At 42.8% G+C, this 21,394-nt stretch overlaps 1 protein-coding gene across 2 annotated transcripts in view; it reads right to left on the bottom strand.

Annotated features, from left to right (window-relative positions):
• Positions 1–21,394, bottom strand: part of LOC134355256 (calcium-activated chloride channel regulator 1-like) — an 88,828-nt gene that overhangs the window by 30,322 nt on the left and 37,112 nt on the right. For both annotated transcript variants that reach the window (XM_063065053.1, XM_063065051.1), the window contains exons 6-10: positions 17,003–17,224; positions 13,354–13,578; positions 13,095–13,272; positions 9,231–9,337; positions 8,924–9,145 (exon numbers count right to left, since the gene is read on the bottom strand). In XM_063065053.1, the coding sequence (XP_062921123.1) occupies positions 8,924–9,145; positions 9,231–9,337; positions 13,095–13,272; positions 13,354–13,578; positions 17,003–17,224 (954 nt within the window). The remainder of the gene's footprint in view (positions 1–8,923; positions 9,146–9,230; positions 9,338–13,094; positions 13,273–13,353; positions 13,579–17,002; positions 17,225–21,394) is intronic.

Below are 21,394 nucleotides of genomic sequence, written 5' to 3'. Positions count from 1 at the left end.
GTCTTGGCAGTCAAAGTGAAGGATAATGAAGACATGAGGTTGCCTTGGTAGTCAAAGTGAAGGATAATCCAAAGAGCTTTTACAGATATATTAAGAGCAAAAGGATTGTAAGGGATAAAATTGGTCCTCTTGAAGATCAGAGTGGTCGGCTATGTGCGGAACCAAAGGAAATGGGGGAGATCTTAAATAGGTTTTTTGCACCTGTATTTACTAAGGAAACTGGCATGAAGTCTATGGAATTACGGGAAACAAGTAGTGAGATCATGGAAACTGTACAGATCGAAAAGGAGGAGGTCCTTGCTGTCTTGAGGAAAATTAAAGTGGATAAATCCCCGGGACCTGACAGGGTGTTCCCTCGGACCTTGAAGGAGACTAGTGTTGAAATTGCAGGGGCCCTGGCAGAAATATTTAAAATGTCGCTGTCTACAGGTGAGGTGCCGGTGGATTGGAGAGTGGCTCATGTTGTTCCGTTGTTTAAAAAAGGATCGAAAATTAATCCGGGAAATTATAGGCCAGTAAGTTTAACGTCGGTAGTAGGTAAGTTATTGGAGGGAGTACTAAGAGACAGAATCTACAAGCATTTGGACAGACAGGGACTTATTAGGGAGAGTCAACATGGCTTTGTGCGTGGTAGGTCATGTTTGACCAATCTACTGGAGTTTTTCGAGAAGGTTACCAGGAAAGTGGATGAAGGGAAGGCAGTGGATATTGTCTACATGGATTTCAGTAAGGCCTTTGACAAGGTCCCGCATGGGAGGTTAGTTAGGAAAATTCAGTTGCTAGGTATACATGGAGAGGTGGTAAATTGGATTAGACATTGGCTCGATGGAAGAAGCCAGAGAATGGTGGTAGAGAATTGCTTCTCTGAGTGGAGGCCTGTGACTAGTGGTGTGCCACAGGGATCAGTGCTGGGTCCATTGCCATTTGTCATCTATATCAATGATCTGGATGATAATGTGGTAAATTGGATCAGCAAGTTTGCTGATGATACAAAGATTGGAGGTGTAGTAGACAGTGAGGAAGGTTTTCAGAGCCTGCAGAGGGACTTGGACCAGCTGGAAAAATGGGCTGAAAAATGGCAGATGGAGTTTAATACTGACAAGTGTGAGGTATTGCACGCTGGAAGGACAAACCAACGTAGAACATACAGGGTTAATGGTAAGGCACTGAGGAGTGCAGTGGAACAGAGGGATCTGGGAATACAGATACAAAATTTCCTAAAAGTGGCATCACAGGTAGATAGGGTCGTAAAGAGAGCTTTTGGTACATTGGCCTTTATTAATCAAAGTATTGTTTATAAGAGCTGGAATGTTATGATGAGGTTGTATAAGGCATTGGTGAAGCCGAATCTGGAGTATTGTGTTCAGTTTTGGTCACCAAATTACAGGAAGGATATAAATAAGATTGAAAGAGTGCAGAGAAGGTTTACAAGGATGTTGCCGGGACTTGAGAAACTCAGTTACAGAGAAAGGTTGAATAGGTTAGCACTTTATTCCCTGGAGCGTAGAAGAATGAGGGGAGATTTGATAGAGATATATAAAATTATGATTGGTATAGATAGAGTGAATGTAAGCAGGCTTTTTCCACTGAGGCAAGAGGAGAAAAAACCAGAGCACATGGGTTAAGGGTGAGGGGGGGGGGGAAGTTTGAAGGGAACATTAGGGGGGGCTTCTTCACACAGAGAGTGGTGGGAGTATGGAATGAGCTGCCAGACGAGGTGGTAAATGCGGGTTCTTTTTTAACATTTAAGAATAAATTGGATAGATACATGGATGGGAGGTGTATGGAGGGATATGGTCCGTGTACAGATCAGTGGGACTAGGCAGAAAATGGTTCGGCACAGCCAAGAAGGGCCAAAAGGCCTGTTTCTGTGCGGTAGTTTCTATGGTTTCTATGGTTTTAATTGGATCCCTCCTCGTTCTTCTAACATCCAGTGAGTACAGACCCAGAGCCATGTACTAACCCTTTCATTCCCAGGATCATTGTTGTAAACTTCCTCTGGACCTTCTGCAATGCCAGCACATTCTTTCTTAAATTAGTGGCCCAAAACCACTCACAATGTGGTCTGACCAACGCCTTAAAAATTCTCAGCATTACATCCTCGCTTTTATATTCTAGTACTCTTGAAATGAGTGTTAACATTGTGTTTGATTTCCTCACCACTGACTCAACATGCAGGGTAACCTTCAGGGAATTTTGCAAGTTCATTTGCCCCAGTGATTTCTGAATTTTCTCCCACTTGGAAAATTGTCTATGCCTGTATTACTTCTAATGAAGCGCATGATTGTACACGAACCTACACTGTAAATTTCTCATCTCAGTTCATTTTAACCTAAGCACTCTATTTGTTGACCATACTGCTGCGGGGAATAAACAACATTCTGACTACATTATGAATGTCTATCAGGTCACTCCATGACCTTCTGTGCTTCAGTGAGAACAAACAGAGCCTATCCAATCTCATTTTGTGAAGAAAGCCCTCCATTCCAAGCAGCATCCTGGTGAAATCTCTCCTGCAACCTGCCTATTGTTTCTATAGTCTTCCTGATTATAGTTCAAAGTTAATTTCTCATCAAAGTACACATAAGCCACCCTAGTACAACCTCCAGATTCATTTTCGGATATACACAGTAAATTCAAGAAACACAAAAGAATCAAAGAATCATCACAACTAACAGGACAGACAAACAACCAATGGGCAATAGACAACAAACTGCAAATACAAAACAGAAATAATTATAATAATAATAAATACAGAAGCCACAAATATTGAGAACATGATATGAAGAGTCCTTGAAAGTGAGTCTATAGGTTGTGGAAACAGTTCAGTGATGGGACAAGTGAAGTTATCCCATCTAGTTCAAGAGTCTGATGGTTAAGTGGTAATAATTGTTCCTGAACCTGGTGCTGTGGAGCCTTAGTCTCTTGTACCTTCCTCCTGATAGCAACAACGAGAAGAGAGTGGGGCAAGGGTGGGGAGGGGGCAGTCCTCAATGATGGATTCTACTTTCTTGTGACAGCGCTCAGTGTAAATGTGCTCAAAGGTGGGAAGGGTTTTACCCATGATGGACTGGTCCGTATCCACTAGTTTTTATAGGATTTTCTGTTTAAGGGCATTGGTGTTTCCAAACCAGGCCGTGATGCAACCAGTTAAATAAACTCTCAAATAATCTATTGAAATCTTGCAAAGTTTTAGATGTCATGCTGAATCTTCACAAACTCCTAAGGAAGTCGTTCTTTATTTGTAATTGTATCTATGTGCTGGTGCCAGGATAAACCCTCTGAAATGATAACACCGAGTTTTAACATTGCTGGCCCTCTCCACTATAATTTCCAAAGGAGGACTGACTGATGAACATTTAGTTTCCTCCTGCTGATGTCAATAATCAGCTCCTTACTACCTGACATTGATTGAAAGGTTGTTGTTGTGGCACCACTCAGCCAGATTTTTAATATCCCTCCTAAATGCTCGTTTAGTGAGAGTAGTAGCTAAAACATGGGAAGTGTTTTAGAAACAAAGAAAACCTACAGCAGAATACAGGCTATTAGGCCCACAATGCTGAGCCAAACATGTCCTTATCTTAGAAATTACCTAGGGTTACCCATAGCCCTCTATTTTTCTCAGCACCATGTACCTATTCAGGAGTCTCTTAAAAAACCCTATCATATCTGCCTCCACCACCGTTGCTGGCAGCCCATTCCATGCACTCACTACTCTTTGTGTAAAAAACTTACCGCTGACATCTCCTCTGTACCTAGTTCCAAGCACCTTAAAGCTGTGCACTCTCATGTTAGCCATTTCAGCCCTGGAAAAAAGCCTCTGACTATCCACATGATCAATGCCTCTCATCATCTTATACACCTCTATCAGGTCACCTCTTATCCTCCATCGCTCCAAGGAGAAAAGGCTGATTTCACTCAACCTATTGTCAGAAGGCATGCTCCCCAATCCAGGCAACATGCTTGTAAATCTCCTCTGCACCCTTTCTATGGTTTCCACATTCGTCCTGTAGTGAGGTGACCAGAACTCAGCACAGTACTCCAAGTGGGGTCTGACTAGGGTCCTATCTAGCTGTAATATTACCTCGTGGTTCCTAAACTCCTAGATGAAGGCCAATACACCGTATACCTTCATAACCACAGAGTCAACCTGCAGAGCAGCTTTGAGTGTCCTATGGACTTGAACCCCACGATCCCTCTGATCCTCCACATTGCCAAGAGTCTTACCATTAATATTATATTCCACCATTGTATTTGACCTACCAAAATGAACCACCTCACACTTATCTGGATTGAACTCCATCTGCCACTTCTCAGCCCAGTTTTGCATCCTATCAATGTCCCGCTGTAACCTCTGACAGCCCTTCACACTATCCACAACACCCACAACTTTTGAGACATCAGCAAATTTACTAACCCATCCCTCCACTTCCTCAACCAGGACATTTATAAAAATCACGAAGAGTAAGAGTCCCAGAACAGATCCCTGAGGCACACAACTGGTCACCAACCTCCATGCAGAATATGACCTGTCTATAACCACTCTTTGCCTTCTGTGGGCAAGCCAGTTCTGGATCCACAAAGCAATGTCCCCTTGGATCCCATGCCTCCTTACTTTCTCAATAAGCCTTACATGGGATACCTTATCAAATGCTGTGCTGAAATCCATATACACTACATCTACTGCTCTACCTTCATCAATGTGTTTAGTCACATCCTCAAAAAATTCAATCAGGCTCGTAAGGCACGACCTGCCTTTCACAAAACCATGCTGACTATTATGCCTCTCCAAATGTTCATAAATCCTGCCTCTCAGGATCTTCTCCATCAACTTACCAACCACTGAAATAAGGCTCACTGGTCTATAATTTCCTGGGCTATCTCTACTCCCTTTCTTGAATAAGGGAACAACTTTCGCAACCCTCTAATCCTCCGGAACCTCTCCCATCCCCATTGGTGATGCAAAGATCATCACCAAATGCTCAGCAACCTCCTCCCTCACATCGCACAGTAGCATGGGGTACACCTCATCCAGTCCCGGTGACTTGTCCAACTTGATGCTTTTGAAAAGCTCCAGCACATCCTCTTTCTTAATATGTACATGCTCAAGTTTTTCAGTCCGCTGTAAGTCATCCCTACAATCGCCAAGATCCTTCTCCGTAGATAATGTTGTTTTGTATTGTGTATGTGATGTGGGAAGTCAGGAAGACCTCCAGTCTCCCGGCTAAACACATCTACACAAGGTGGATTGAGCAGCAGCTCCTGAGAGGAACTATTAAGGCAATGCAGCTGCAGCTCTGTGACCTTCAATTCATACAGGAGAATGAGGAGGTGACAGATAAACCGTACCGGGAGGTATTCGACCCTAGACTGCAGGAGGCAGGTGACTTTAAGTACTATTGAGTTGGATGACCTACCAGGGGTACCATTGTGACTGAGTCTCCGGCACTGAGTCTGGTGCTGTGGCTCAGAAGAGCAGAGAGGTGAAGAGGACTGTGGTTTTGATAAGAGATTCCCTAGTCAGAGAAACAGAGATGTGGTACTGTGTGCGCGATAGAGACAGCCGGATAGAATGTTGCCTTATCAGTGCCTGGATCAGAGATGCCTTGGATTGTGTACATGGCATTCTCAAGGACAGTGATGAGCAACCAGAAGTCCTGGTACATATTGGTACCAAATGACATGGGTAGGCAAGGTGAAGAGGGCCTGAAGAGAGATTTTATGAAACTAGGCAGAAAGCTAAGAAACGGGTCCTCCAGGATAGTAATCTCTGGATTGCTGCCCGTAAAGATGGGAATATGACAATTTGGCAGGTGAATGCATGGCAGATGAATGGTGCAAGGAACAGGAGTTCGGATTTATGAATCATTGGGATCTCTCCTCTACGACCTGTACAAAAGGGATGGGTTACACCTGAACCAGAGGGGGTCCAATATCCTTTCGGGCAGGTTGGTTGGAATTGTTTGGGAGGGTTTAAACTAACTTGGCAGAGGGGTGGGAACAAGAGTGATAATGCTGAAGATGACGTAGCTGGTTTACAAACAGAGGCAATGTGTACTGAGGAGAGGCTATTGATATGGAAGAATTGCAGTCAAAAGGATACGTTGCAATGTAAATGGTGGACAAAATGGAAAAAGGTGAATACAGGACTGAAGGTGTTATGTTTGAATTTGCGCAGTAAATGGAATAATGTAGATCAACTTGTACCACAGTTACAGATTGGTAGGTATGATGTTGAAGGCATCACTGAATCATGGCTGGAAGAAGATTATAATTGGAAGCTTAATGTCCAAAGATACACGAGAAAGGCAGAGGGGACATCATTGCTCTGTTGGTTAAAAATGAAATCAAATCATTAGAAAGAGCTGACATAGAGTTGGAAGTTGGTAAATTATTGTGGATAGAGCTAAAGAATGCAAGGGTAAAAGGATCTGATGGGAGTTTATACAAACCCCCAAAAAGATAAGAATGTGGTCTACAAATTACAGCGGGAGATAGAAAATGCATGCTAAAAGGGTAATGTTACAATAGTCATGGGGAAATTCAATATGCAGGTAGATTGGGAAAATGCTGTTGGTGATGGATTCCGAAGAGGAGGGATTGCTAGAATGCTGCAAGATGACTTGTTAGAGCAGCATGTGCATGAGCCCAATAGGGGATCAGCTGCTCTGGATTGAGTCTTGTGCAATGAATTGGAAATAATTAGAGAGCTTAAGGTAAAAGAACCCTCAGGCCAAGTGATCATATTATGACCAAATTCACCCTGAAATTTGAGAAGTAGAAGCTAAATTCGGATATATTTGTATTACAGTGCAGTAAAGGGAATTACAGAGGCAGAAGAGAAGAGTTGGCCAGAATTGATTGGAAAAGAACACTGGCAGGGATGATGGCAAAGCAGCAATGGCTGGAATTTCAGGAACCAATTCGGAAGGTTCAGGATATATTTTTCCAAAAGAAGAAGTATTCGAAAAGCAAGATGACACAACTTCACTGTGGAAGCCACAAGCAGTATGGTGGAAGTTCCAGGTGTCAGAAGTCATGAAATGAGTGAAGGTACCATTACTAGAGAGAAGGTCCTTGGGAAATTGAAAGGTCTGAAGGTAGATAAATCACCTAGACCAGATGGTGTACACCCCAGAGTTCTGAAAGTGGTGGCTGAAGACATCGTGTAGGCATTGGTAATGATCTTTTAAGAATCACAAAGTTCTGGAATGGTTCTAGAGACTGGAAGATTACAAATGTTACTCCACTCTTCAAGAAGGGAAGAGTTAGAAGAAATTAAACTATAGGTCGGTACTCTGATCTCAGTGGTTGGGAAGATGTGGGAGTCGATTATTAAGGATGAGGTCTCAGGGTACTTGGAGGCACATGATAAAATCGGCCATAGCCAGCATGGTTTCCTCAAGGGAAAATCTTGCCTGACAAATCTGTTGGAATTCCTTGAAGAAGTAAGAAGCAGGATAGATGAAGGAGAATTGGTTGGTTTTGTGTACCTGGATTTTCAGAGGATCGTTGACATTGCCACCTATGAGGCTGCTTAACAAGCTACAAGTCTATGGTATTACAGGAAAGATTCTAGCATGGATAAAGCAGTGGCTTATAGGCAGGAGGCAAAGGGTGGGTATAAAGGGAGCCTTTCTTGCTGGCTGTTGGTGACTATTGGTGTTCCATAGGGGTCTGTGTTGGGAACAATTCTTTTTATGTTATCTGTCAATGATTTCGATGATGGAATTGATAGCCAGGTTGCAAAGTTTGTAGACTATATGAAGGTAGGTGGAATGGTAGGTAGTTCAATGGAAGTAGAGGGGCTACAGAAGGACTTAGATTAGGAGAATGGGCAAAGAAGTGGCAGATGGAATACAGTGTCGGTAAGTGTATTGGCATGCACTTTGGTAGAAGAAATAGAAGGGTTGACTATTTTCTAAGTGGAGAAAAAATACAAAAAACTGAGGTGCAAAGGGACTTGGGACTCCTCCCCTAAAAGTTAATTTGCACGTTGGTGAGAAAGGCAAATGTAATGTCAGCATTCATTTCAAGAGGACCAGAATATAAAAGCAAGGATGTAATGTTGAGGATTTGTAAAGCAATGGTGAGGCCTCACTTGGAGTATTGTGAGCAGGTTTGGGCTCCTTATTTTAGAAATGATGTGCTAAAATTGCAGAGCGTTCAAAGGGTGTTCCCGAAAATGATTCCAGGATGGAATGGCTTGTCATATGAAAAGTATTTGATGGCTCTGAGCCAGTATTCACTAGAATTCAGAATAATGTGGGGGATGACGAAATTAAAACCTGGAGAGCAGTGAAAGGCCTTGATAAAGTGGATGTGGAGAGGATATTTCCAGTGCTGGTAGATCCAAACCCAGAGGACCAAGCCTCAGAATAGAGGGACGTCTTTTTTGTTCATTGATGAGGATGAATTTCTTTAGCCAGAGAGTGGTGAAACTGGAATTCTTTGCCACAGGCAGCTGCGGGAGCCAAGTCTTTATGCATATTTAAGGTAGAGGTTGAGAGATTCTTCTTCCTGAAGCCAATAATCTGCTCCTTGCCAGCTAACGTTGAGTGAGGGGTTGCTGTGGCACCACTCAGCCAGATTTTAATCTCTTGATTCATCTCCACATTTGATCCAACCAACAACAGTGGTGCCATTAGCAAAATATCAATATTGCGTTGAAGCTGTAATTAGCCTCACTGTCATAAGTGTAAAGTGAGAGAAGTGAGTGTAGTGTGATAAACAGAACTGTATTCAATATTCCAATCTGATCTGTAGAACAGTCAATACAGACTGAATGAACAAGTCCAAATAATGCAATTGACTGCAACGTTAACGGAAAGTAAACCTACAAAACTCTGTGGAAACTAGACAGGGCCATCAGCATCTGTGAAGAGAGAAATAGAGATAATCTTTCAGGTACATAGGAGAATACCTGGGCAGTGCCTTCAATTTCGAGCCGTGCGGTGTGCATGTTCTCTTCTATCTCAAAGTCATTGTTGCTGTATACCTTTCCATTGGGGTCACGTACAAATACTTGTGGTGTGGACTCCTTCCAAGTGAACACAAAATGTGTGTTGTTTCCAACAGTTTTATCGATGACAAGTGAATCATTAAACCAACTGTTTTCATCAACAGTTCTTCCTTTACTTTCAAGCTAGAAAAGAGGAAATAAACATATTATTACAAAGCACATGGTAACTTAAAAATAATAGGAAATTAACTCTCTAAGGTAATCAAACCTGGATTGACTGTTGGCTAATGTCACCATCTCCTGATACTAAGGCACTGAATGCATCCATTAGTCCATTTGTGTTCACGTTATCAGTGGCTGTAAACTGTAGACCTCCTAATTAATGGAAAATGGAAATTTCAAAGAATTCAAATTACATTTATTATCAAGGAATAATAAGGCAGCCACACAACCCAAAAGAAACTAATTTTAAAAAATGACCAGCATCCAATGCACAGAGAAAGCGAGAAAAAAAGCGACAGCATTCTGAACCAAACTGAGTCCATCAGCCTGGAGCCTGGAACAGCCGGAGTAGGCCCATCACCTCACTCCCAGTTCACCACATAGCGGGACAAATCACCACCAAGCTCACAGACAGAAGCGTGCAGCAGCTGGAGCAGTCTCCAACCTCCACTCTCAAGTGCACTTGGTAGCATAAGCAAAATAGGAAATTAATTCTCTAAGCTAATCAAACCTCAATTGACTATTGGTTAATGTCAACATCTCCGGATTCCAGTCCACTGAGTTCATCAATTAGTGAATTTGTGCCCACATCATCAGTGGCTGCAAACTGTTGACTTCCCACTTAATGGAAAAGGAAAAATAATCCATAACTCAGATATTATCCATGGTTTCCTCTTTTATCCCTGATCAGTCCAATCTTCACTCTAGTTATCCTCCTGTTTGTCACATATGTTCAAAGTTTCATTTTATTATCAAAGTATGTATGCAGAATACAACTCTGATCATCTTCTCCAGGTAGTCATGAAATGCAGAAAAATTATGGAGTTGTTCAAAGAAAACACATCTACCCCCCCACCACACACAAAAAGAAAAAGAAACAAAAGCTGCAAACTCCAAATCTCTTCAACTCTCCGTCACTTAAAAACTAAGATATCACCCACAAGGGAAAAGAACAGTGACAATTACATCAAACCCCCACCTCCTCTCTCGCACACAATAAACTAGCAGGTCGCCCAGTTGGAATAAAAACAGCAACAAGGACATCAGACCTCAAATCCCAAACAACACTCCCCCCCACCGCACACAAAAACAAACGTGTCACCGACACAGAGAAACAGCAACGAGAACACCAAACCCCAAACCCCTAGCCCGCAAATCGGCAACAAGAAAGAATATGGGCGAAATTCACGGAAAAAAACACATCGAACAAAAAGACACCAATATGACCTATGGTCAGATTGAACGACAGTTCAATCCACAAATCTCACAAGTTTGATAACATCTCTGAGAACACCGAGGAGAGCGGCTCGAACACAGTGGCCTTTCCAAGGATGGTGACTCGAACACAGTGGCCTTTCCGAGGACAGTGAACCAAACCCAGCAGCCTTCCGAGGAGAGAGCGACCGTTCAACCACTCACTCTCCTCTGCATTTGCCTCTAAGTTTCACTTTTCCTCAATGCTTTAATTGGCAAGAAATATAGCTCATCATGGCCCCACGTCTCAATTCTGATTTACTTTTCGAGGTAGCTCATATTCGTGCTTCTCTCCCAGAATTTTCTTGTATAGAACACCTTGGGATGTTCCATAATCCTGCTAGCCAAAACCTCTCATGTCCCCTACTCGCCGTCCTTGGTCCATTCTTAAGCTCTCTTCTGGCTGCCTTGTAACTCTGGAGCACCTTGCTTCCGAAACCTTAAGTAAATTCTTTCTTTCTCTTGATTAGACATTCCACCATCTTTTGTTAACTATAGTTTCTTCAGCTTACTATCCTTACCCTGCCTCAATGGGACAAACCTATCCAGAACCCCATGCAAGTGCTCCTGCCATTGTCTGCAAGGAGTTTGTGCCTTCTCCATGTGTCAGCCTGGGTTTCCTCCAAGTGCTCCCATTTCCTCGCACAGTCCAAAGACGTACCAGTCGGTGTGTAAATTAGTCATTGTAAATTGTCTTGTGATTAGGCTAGGATTAAATAGGGGGATTGGTGGGTGGCGCAGCTCATAGGGCAGTAAGGGCCTATTCTTCACTATATCTCAATAAATAAATTAAAAAAACAAACTCCGCATTTCTGTTGTGCATTTCCCTGAGTAAATCCTTTCCTATTTTATGCTCCCAAGTTCCTGCCTATTAGGATCAAAATTTCCCTTCCCCAAGTAAGTACATTCCCATACTCCCATCCTATCCAAGGTTATGTAACATCAGAAGTTTGTTGTCGCTCCTCCGAAATGCTAATTAGTGATAGTATCACAGTGGCAGAAAGCAATGTCACCTGATCAGGTTCAGTACCTCGTACCAGGTGCAGTATGGTCTATCCTCTAGTCAGCTTGTCCACATATTGTGTTAGCAATCTCTCCTGGACACACCTAACAAATTCTGCCTCATCAAAACTTTTTACACTTCAGAGGAGCCAATCAACAGTGGGGAAGTTGAAGACACCCATGGACGACAGCCCTGTTATCTTTGCACGTTTCCAAAATCTGCCTGCCAGTCTGTTCCTCGGTGTCTGCTGTTATTGGGGGGTCTGTAGAATACTCCCAACAGTGTGATTGCTCCATTTTTGTTTCTGATTTGCACCCACACTGACTCAGTAGATTATCTTTCCACAACGACATTGCTTTCTGCCACTGTGATACTATCACTAATTAGCAATGCCTTCTTTTTACCTCCCTCCCTGTCCGTCTGAAAGATTTAAACCCCAGAACATCCATTAGCTATTCCAGGCTTTGTGACAGCCAAGTTTCTGTAATGGCCACAATGTCGTAGTTCCATGTACTGACCCGTGCTCTAAGTTCATCACCCTTGTCCTCAACTCCTTGCATTAAAATAGACACATTTCAACCAATCCGACAAACTGCAATTATGCTCTATCCACTGCCTCACAATCTCTCTACACACTGCATTTACCTTTATACCAATTGCTTCATCCTCTGATCTATCACTATGCCAACTCAACTCACTGTAAAATGACTTTAAACCCACCACAACAGTTTGAGCAAACCTGCCCACCAGAATACTAGTCACCTTCATGTACAAGAAGTTCAAAAAATCTACTAAATGGATTAAGCTTTATTTCAACACTGATGGTGACAATGTCTATCATTCTCTTCTATACACGTGTGGATTTAACAAGACTTTTCGGGGAAGTGTGCTACCATGGATGAAGATTCGTTATTGCATAGAAGACAAAAGGTTGGAATAAAGGGGTCTCTTAAGCTGCAGAGACATAACTAGACAGTCTGCCAAGGATCAGTTGGTGGACATGTTACTTTGATTAGGTTCATAACTTTGATGAAAGGACATTGGGATTTCTGTGGTCTTGTGTAGGAATCACCAAAAGTTAGCAGGCAAGTGCAGCAGGTCATTAGAAAGGCAACCCAGTACAGTGCCAGCTGTAAGATTGGAGTTCAATTATCACCACAGTCTGTAAAAGGTTTGAACTTCCTTCTTGTGTCTACGTGGGCTTCCTCCAGGTGTTCCGGTTTTCTCCCATTTTCCAAAGACGTACAAGTTCGGATTAATAAGTTGTGGTTTGCTATGGTTTGACAATTCCTGCAGGCTGCTGCCAGAACATAGAACACACAACAGTTCATGCCCTTTGGCCCACAATATTCAGCCAGCCTTGTCACCACTCAGACTGTGTTGGAAATTGACACAAATAATGCATTTACTCACATGTTTCGATGTTTTGATGACATGGGAGAAATAAATCTTACCCTTAAAATGAGTCATTCGCCTTTAATACAGAAGGAACAGAGTCTATAAATCAAATGTATTACTACAATTGTGTCATCCCTCCTCATTGGTGAAGATCTCCACCCCAGGAAATATCCTGGTGAACTCTGCCCCACCTCCAAAAATGTTCTCACACTGTTCATCCAGTTGCTAACTATCTGGCTATTTGGTGCTGATTACCTGTCTTTGCTGAGAGCTTCTCTAGATCCTTGTCTGCCTTTGGCCCTAGAGCAATTGTGTGGATCGTGGCTCTACTCAGTTCCACCTCTGTGAAACAACTGCTAATACTGTTGTCCTCTCCGTCCGTAAGCAAAATAATTTCATCACCACTTGTATCTCCATCATCGCCACGAAGTACCTGAAAGACAATGAGTTGTCAACAAGTTGGGTAAAATGTAATCCCTGAAAGGAATGTGTTAATGAAGTTTTCCAGACCTACCTGAAAGCCAGATCGAACCCCCGCACAGATACTCGTTCCCCCTCCAGTTGATGTTGGTAGCAGCTGTACAAGATGCTTCCTCACATCAGGATTAACAATCTTTTCTAACTGTGCTTTAGTGTTGGCATCATGGTTAAAAGTGACAATTCCAACTTGTGATCCTTTTTCAATGACCTGCAGCAAGAATATCTCAACAGCTTGTCGAAGCCTGACAATGCGATTCTCCTGTTCACCAACATAAAGCACAAAGTGTGATGTAAGATTAATCTCAGCCCCGTTTAATGGGCCAGACAGTGCTGGATACAACTGAATCTTAATGCCTTTAGATGTAAACCATGAAGCTGCGGCCATTCTGCTGGAATCAGGCTGTTGTTGCAATTCAGCTCCACATTACTGGATGAGCAAGTGACCGGCACATTTACCTGTTTGGTAATGTGGGGCTCAACATCCCCAGAGTGTGGGATATTCATTCAGTGCTGTTTTCAATGTTCCTACTGCTGTCTACAACTAAAACAGAATCAGCTTCTTCTGATTTTCATAAATTGTCCAATGCAGTTCAATTCAAGGTTGTTTATTATCATTCTTCAGTAAACGTGCATAAAGGAGAATAAAATGACTGTTACTCTGGATTTGATGCAGCATAAAAACATAATAAATTTAAACATAAAAATAATTTTTAAAACAGACTGTTGAATATTTTCTGCATATACACGTGATTAGCTTATATACATAGACTGTATGTACACTAAGTGAACACTAGGAGCATCACATTGTTTCTTTGGGTTAAACCGTGCTCCAATGCAAACCTCGTTCTTTTGTTTATGATGTGAGGGTGAACAAGGAATATTGGTCTGAAGTTTAACTTAGTTAACACAAGTCTCCCTTGGCAAGGTCAGGCTTCTGTCCTAGAAACAAAGGTTAACAGTAGGTCCTTTGGTCCCTAGAAAATGAATATCTAGCTCAACTTTTGGTCTGACCACCTCCTGGAAATGCTGTCTTTGCCTCCTGTACTCTGCTCACTGATCCAACTGCTGCTCCAACCATCCATATGGTCTGAGAAATTGTCCTCAGTGACACCTAACTTCTCCCTGCTCTCAGGAGCTGCCACTCCACTCACTGCAACCACTGCCCTTGCAGTGGACCAGCGGAGTTGAGGAAAAAGGTAAAATCCTACCTTACCTTAGCCCATTGCTGCTCACCGACCTCACTTGCTCTTGCTGTTCACCACAACCGACACTTTAACCTACTGACAGCACCTGGTGATCTCTGCACCATTATACACCGAAGGTCTGACAAGCGAACACAGAAAGCTATCCATTTTATCCAAGCATTCCCAGCTTCCAGCTGAGGGATCAGGTTGGGTAAATTCAGGGTGGGGTAAGAAAGGATCTCGGCCCAAATCGTCGACTGTACTCTTTACCATAGATGCTGCCTGGCCTGCTCAGTTCCTCCAGCATTTTGTGTGTGTTGCTCAGATTTCCAGCATCTGTATATTTTCTCTTGTTTGTGGGTAAATTCACGTACAATATGTAGCTGTTTGGAATGTCTAGAGATGTGTCCTCAGCATAATAAAGATGGCCACACTGTCCAAAGAATCTAATTGCTTTGAGTCTCTGTATTATTCATGGCTGGTTAGCTGTGAAACACTCTGGTTTCGTCAGCTGCGTAAGTCTAGGGAAGACAATCTCTGTCTCCGCCAAACTTGTGAGATTGAAGTGTGAGCTCACCCTGAAACCTCCTGTTTGTGTGGATGCAGTGTGATTTATTACCCTGTTACAATGAAGTACCACAAAATAATAGACAGACACCACATACAATTAAACAATTTAGCTTCATAATTCTTAATTTGCCTAAAGGGTTGGAAAAGAAAAAGCGAAAAAAAAGAAAAGAGCCCATTTTAATGGAACAGTCTAATGCACACAAGTTGGAGCTCACGGTTTCCCCTTTGCCCATCCTCCTTCGATCTCCCTGAGCTTCGTCAGATCACGGCCCCACTCTGGGTTGAGTCCTATGACCTCTTCTCTCCAATGTCTTCTCCCTTCATCTCCCGCCAAACAAAAAACCAGCTCACCCCAGTGTCAGGCACACAACAGGAAAACACACTCCCTTCATTGCATGGCTCACATTCCAAAGCCCGCGTTATCTCTAACCATAACCCAAACACTGCTTCTACAGAAAGACCATTACGTTAGAAATGTGTTACGTACCCCGTAACTGGGTTGCCAAACCAGCAGAAATGGACCACTCGTTGGAATCTGGATTACTAGGAACTAATAAAGTTTTATTAAAGAAATAAATAACACAGTACTCTAATTGTAAGGATAACAAATGCAACAGGTTAGCAATGATAATACACACCTATACACAGAACTAGGGTAATAGGGATCAAACCAAGCTCTATCGCAGTCTAGGGGTAAAATGATCAGTCTTAAGTGATGCAGAGTTCAGTTCAGCTTAGTACAGTTTGCAGTAATCGCTGTTGTGCCGTTGGGGGGGGGGGGATGCAATTTGGTTCAGGTAGACCTTTGATGTCTTCTATCCCGCTGTGGTCACCAACTGTGACCCCTCCGTTCCGGATACGATCGTTCTTCCGCGGCGAACCCGGCACCCAGGCATGGGCGTACACACACACCAGGTTCCCACTGATCGTACCTTTACACCCTGTGAGCCTATGGTCGGTTCCTGCGAACCGGACCTCCAAACTCTCCCCAACTTGTGGGGGCACACCGCTCTTTCCAGGATCTCGTTATCTCGTGGTCTCGTGGTGTCCCGTGCCTTAGTGAACCTGTTCTTTTTATCCCCCTGCTGGGGTATCGCCTGTCCATCAAACTTCAAAGAGTTCAGGTTCAAAGCAACCGGTCTGTCAATATTCTGAATTGTGTTTCTTTTCCGTTAATCCCTCTCTCCTCTCTTATTAGCATTTTGAACGTCTCTCCATGTCTCTCTTATCTCTCTCATTAGCATTCAATCGTCCGATAGCTTTGTTTGGCGTGACAAATGAAACCTTTCCCAGGGTGTTACAGCCAAAACTCAGACTGTCTTCATATCCACAATTCTATTCTTCCATTGACTACCCATTGGATTATAAAGCATCACTGACCATCTGGGTCCAAGGGGTGGTCCTACATTCTGTGCTTTCTCTGAGTGGTATTAATCATTACAGATTGGAAGAAATAAAGGACAGAAAGAAGTAACATCGGCTCAAGTAATAAGATGGGAAAGCTGCCTAAATGATCATTTACACACATCAGCCAAAATCTCACCCCATCACTGAGTGAATGCTGTCTCTTAGTCCAACAGGAATGTTAAGCCCACTTCAACATTTTGCATAAATTTGAAACAAATGGTGCTCATACGTTTGTTTCTAATCACATACAGTAAATGAAAGTGAAATGCTGCAGACAAGATATTGCAGAGCTCCCACACCGTGGCCTCTCTTCAACGATCAAAAATCAAGAAGCAAAAATCAACTTTATTTGCCATATAATTTACATATTTGAGGAATTTTCTGTGGTGTATTGCTCAGGCCACAATATGCAACAAAAATCAACAATGTTCAACAATAAATATCAGAATGCTTTTACAATGTCACTCTATTGTTACCGTATCTACACATTTCATCAAATAGCCTGATCATAAAAGACCTTACCCCATTCATGCTTGATGATACGTCAAGGACTAAGCAAAGTACACGGTCCTTGGCCTGTAGAATTGTGAATGTTGGATTGGTTGAACCAGTGTGGGGCGAAGAAATGCTTCTAAGTTCTTCCGAATGGCTGATCACGTCCCAAGTGCTCCTGCAATTGCACATTCTATTCTGCATGTTGGGTGCTTCAGTGTTGTGAGTCTTGTCAGTGCAGAACTTGTCCATCTAGAAAAAAAAAATGTGTTAAGTAGATGGGTAGCCAGAAGGAGGTCCTCACCTGAAGGTTACAACTGATCTCTGAGAGCTGTATCAAAGAGTAGTAAGGGGATTGTTCCCAGTTTATACCTGATATTTATCCTTCAATCAACAGGTCACCTGGTCAAAGAGAAAAATATGCCCTTTGACCTAACCTGTCCATGCAGCTTTTTGCCCTTTTGCACTAAACCCATTTGCCCCCATCGGAACCATATTCTATTTAAATCTCTTTTTGCAGATCTAACATCTTGTATTTAAAGTGGAGGTTGATAGGTATTTGAGGTGTCGAAGGATATAGGGAGAAGGCAGGTGATGGGGTTGAGAGGGAAAAACAAACAGCCATGATTAAATGGCAGAGCACAGTCAATAGGTGAAATGACCTCATTCTGCTGCGATGTCTTCCAGTCTTATGGTCCTATCAGACTTCCCAAAATGTTCAGGATTATGAGTCAGGGAATATTCTCTTGGAATAGGATGGATGCTTGTGTTAGGCACGTGGCCAAGCGGGTAAGGCATTTGTCTAGTTACCTCAAGATTGCTATTTCGAGCCTCAGCTGTGGCTGCATGTTTGTGCCCTTGAAGAAGGCACTTAATCACACATTGCTCTAGTCTGTGCGAGGAGTGGCGCCCCACACAGACTTCCAATCTGCGCCTTGTAAGGCATGAAAATGCCCGACGCATGGTCTGAGTCGACGCTCCTCGACCCTCCCCACCCCCTGTGTTAGGGATTCTGACCTAACCTGTTCAATTTGAAATATTAATTATTAGTCCATGCCTGGACATCATTCAGGAGTGCTTTGATGGCTGAGAGTAGAATCACATTGAACAATGTACAATCATCAGCAATAAGCATACAAATTAGCCAGAAAAAGCGGCTCACCTGAGGACTGGGAGAAATTCAGAGTCCAGCAGAGGAGGACAAAGGGCTTAATTAAAAAGGGAAAGAAGATTATGAGAGAAAACTGGCAGGGAACATAAAAGCTGACTGTAAAAGCTTTTATAGATATGTGAAAAGAAAAAGATTGGTTTAGACAAATGTAGGTCCCCTACAGACAGAAACAGGTGAATTGATTATGGGGAACAAGGACGTGGCAGACCAATTGAATAACTTTTGGTTCTGTCTTCACTAAGGAGGACATAAATAATCTTCCAGAAATAGGGGACAGAGGGTCTAGTGAGATGGAGGAACTGTGGGAAATACATGTTAGTATGGAAGTGGTGTTAGGTAAATTGAAGGGATTGAAGGCAGATAAATCCCCGGGGCCAGATGGTCTGCATCCCAGAGTGCTTAAGGAAGTAGCCCAAGAAATAGTGGATGCATTAGTGACAATTTTTCAAAACTCTTTAGATTCTAGACTAGTTCCTAAGGATCGGAGGGTAGCTAATGTAACCCTGCTTTTTAAAAAAGGAGAGAGAGAGAAACCGGGGAATTATAGACCGGTTAGCCTAACATCGGTGGTGGGGAAAATGCTAGAGTCAGTTATCAAAGATGTGATAACAGCACATTTGGAAAGCGGTGAAATCATCGGACAAAATCAGCATGGATTTGTGAAAGGAAAATCATGTCTGACGAATCTCATAGAATTTTTTGAGGATGTAACTAGTAGAGTGGATAGGGGAGAACCAGTGGATGTGGAATATTTGGATTTTCAGAAGGCTTTTGACAAGGTACCACACAGGAGATTAGTGTGCAAACTTAAAGCACACAGTATTGGGGGTAAGGTATTGATGTGGATAGAGAATTGATTGGCAGACAGGAAGCAAAGAGTGGGAATAAACAGGACCTTTTCAGAATGGCAGGCAGTGACTAGTGGGGTACCGCAAGGCTCAGTGCTGGGGCCCCAGTTGTTTACAATATATATTAATGACTTAGATGAGGGAAGTAAATGCAGCATCTCCAAGTTTGTGGATGACACGAAGCTGGGTGGCAGTGTTAGCTGTGAGGAGGATGCTAAGAGGATGCAGAGTGACTTGGATAGGTTAGGTGAGTGGGCAAATTCATGGCAGATGCAATTTAATGTGGATAAATGTGAGGTTATCCACTTTGGTGGCAAGAACAGGAAAACAGGTTATTATCTGAATGGTGGCCGATTAGGAAAAGTGGAGGTGCAATGAGACCTGGGTGTCATTATACACCAGTCATTGAAAGTGGGCATGCAGGTACAGCAGGCAGTGAAAAAGGTGAATGGTATGCTGGCATTTATAGCGAGAGGATTCGAGTACAGGAGCAGGGAGGTACTACTGCAGTTGTACAAGGCCTTGGTGAGACCACACCTGGAGTATTGTGTGCAGTTTTGGTCCCCTAATCTGAGGAAAGACATCCTTGCCATAGAGGGAATACAAAGAAGGTTCACCAGATTGATTCCTGGGATGGCAGGACTTTCATATGAGGAAAGACTGGATCGACTAGGCTTATACTCGTTGGAATTTAGAAGATTGAGGGGGGATCGTATTGAAATGTATAAAATCCTAAAGGGATTGGACAGGCTAGATGCAGGAAGATAGTTCCTGATGTTGGGGAAGTCCAGAACGAGGGGTCACAGTCTGAGGATAAAGAGGAAGCCTTTTAGGACCGAGATGAGGAAAAACTTCTTCACACAGAGAGTGGTGAATCTGTGGAATTCTCTGCCACAGGAAACAGTTGAGGCCAGTTCATTGGCTATACTTAAGAGGGAGTTAGATATGGCCCTTGTGGCTAAAGGGATCAGGGGGTATGGAGGGAAGGCTGGGGCAGGGTTCTGAGTTGGATGATCAGCCATGATCATACTGAATGGCGGTGCAGGCTCGAAGGGCCGAATGGCCTACTCCTGCACCTATTTTCTATGTTTCTATAATACAGTGAGGTTAAGGTCACTGACACTGGCAAATTCCTGATTGGTTGTATCACCACCTGATATGAAGATACCAATGCACAGAAATGGAGAAAACTGCAGAGTGTTATGGACTCAACCAGCTCCATCATTGATACAAGAAGACCAGAAACAATCTCCAGAAAGACATCTCACATGAGAAGTGGCAATTCCAGACTAAACTTGAATCACAGAAGGATGCTCAACAGATGTGGAAGAGCTTGAATGCTATCAACTCTGACAAAGTAAAAGCAAATGGCAAATGTGACAAAAAGGTTTCACTCCCAGATGAGCTCCATGCAGTTTGTGTTCACTTTAGAGAAAAGTACAGCAGAGAAACAGGCTGTTTGGCCCATCTACTTCATGATGAAACCATGTAAACTACCTATTCCCATTGACGTGCACTGGGACCATATTCCACCACACCCCTATGATCCAATGTACCTATCCAAACTTCGCTTAAGCATTGAAATCCCAGCACACCAATTATGCACACTCTCATGACCCTCTGAGTGAATAAATTTCCCCTCATGTTTGCCTTAAATTTCTCACTTTTCACCCTTAAGTCATGACATCTGGTTGTAGTCCCACCGCACCTCTGTGAAAAATGCCTGCTTGCATTACCCTATCTGTAACCCTCATAAATTTGTAAACCTGCATCAAATCTCCTCTCCATCTTCTATGTTCCAAGCAATAACGTCTAAATGTATTCAATCTTTCCTTATAACTCAGGTTTTCATCCTTGTCAACATCCTTGTAAAATTTCTCTGTACTCTTTCAACCTTATTTACATCTTTCCTGGAGGTTAGTGACCAAAACTGCATACAATACTCAAAATTAGGCCTCACCAATATCTGATACAACTTCAACATAACTTTCCATCTGCTATACTGGATACTTGGATTTATGAATGCTATTGTGCCAAATGATTTTTTAATGATACCTAGAACTTGTGACACCACTTTCAATGAATTATGGACCTGTATTCCCAGATCCCTTTGTTCTACCACACTCCTCAGTGCACTACCACTCACTGTGTAAGACCTACCCTGAATGGTCCTATCGAAGTGCAACATCTTGTGCTTGTCTGTATTAAATTTCATCTGCCATTTTTCAGCTCATTTTCCCTTCTGGTCCAGATCCTGCTACAAGCCATAATAGTCTTCCTCACTGGCTGCTACACATCCAATGTTAGTGCCATCTGCAAATTTGCTGATCTGGTTCACTGCATCATCATCCAGATCATTGATGAAGATGACAAACAACAATGTACCCAGTGCCAATCCCTGCA

This window comes from Mobula hypostoma, chromosome 12, assembly GCF_963921235.1.
Source record: "Mobula hypostoma chromosome 12, sMobHyp1.1, whole genome shotgun sequence".
Classification (NCBI taxonomy): domain Eukaryota; kingdom Metazoa; phylum Chordata; class Chondrichthyes; order Myliobatiformes; family Myliobatidae; genus Mobula; species Mobula hypostoma.
Note: the sequence above shows the minus strand (reverse complement) of the source record. Positions and strands in the feature narration are given on the sequence as shown.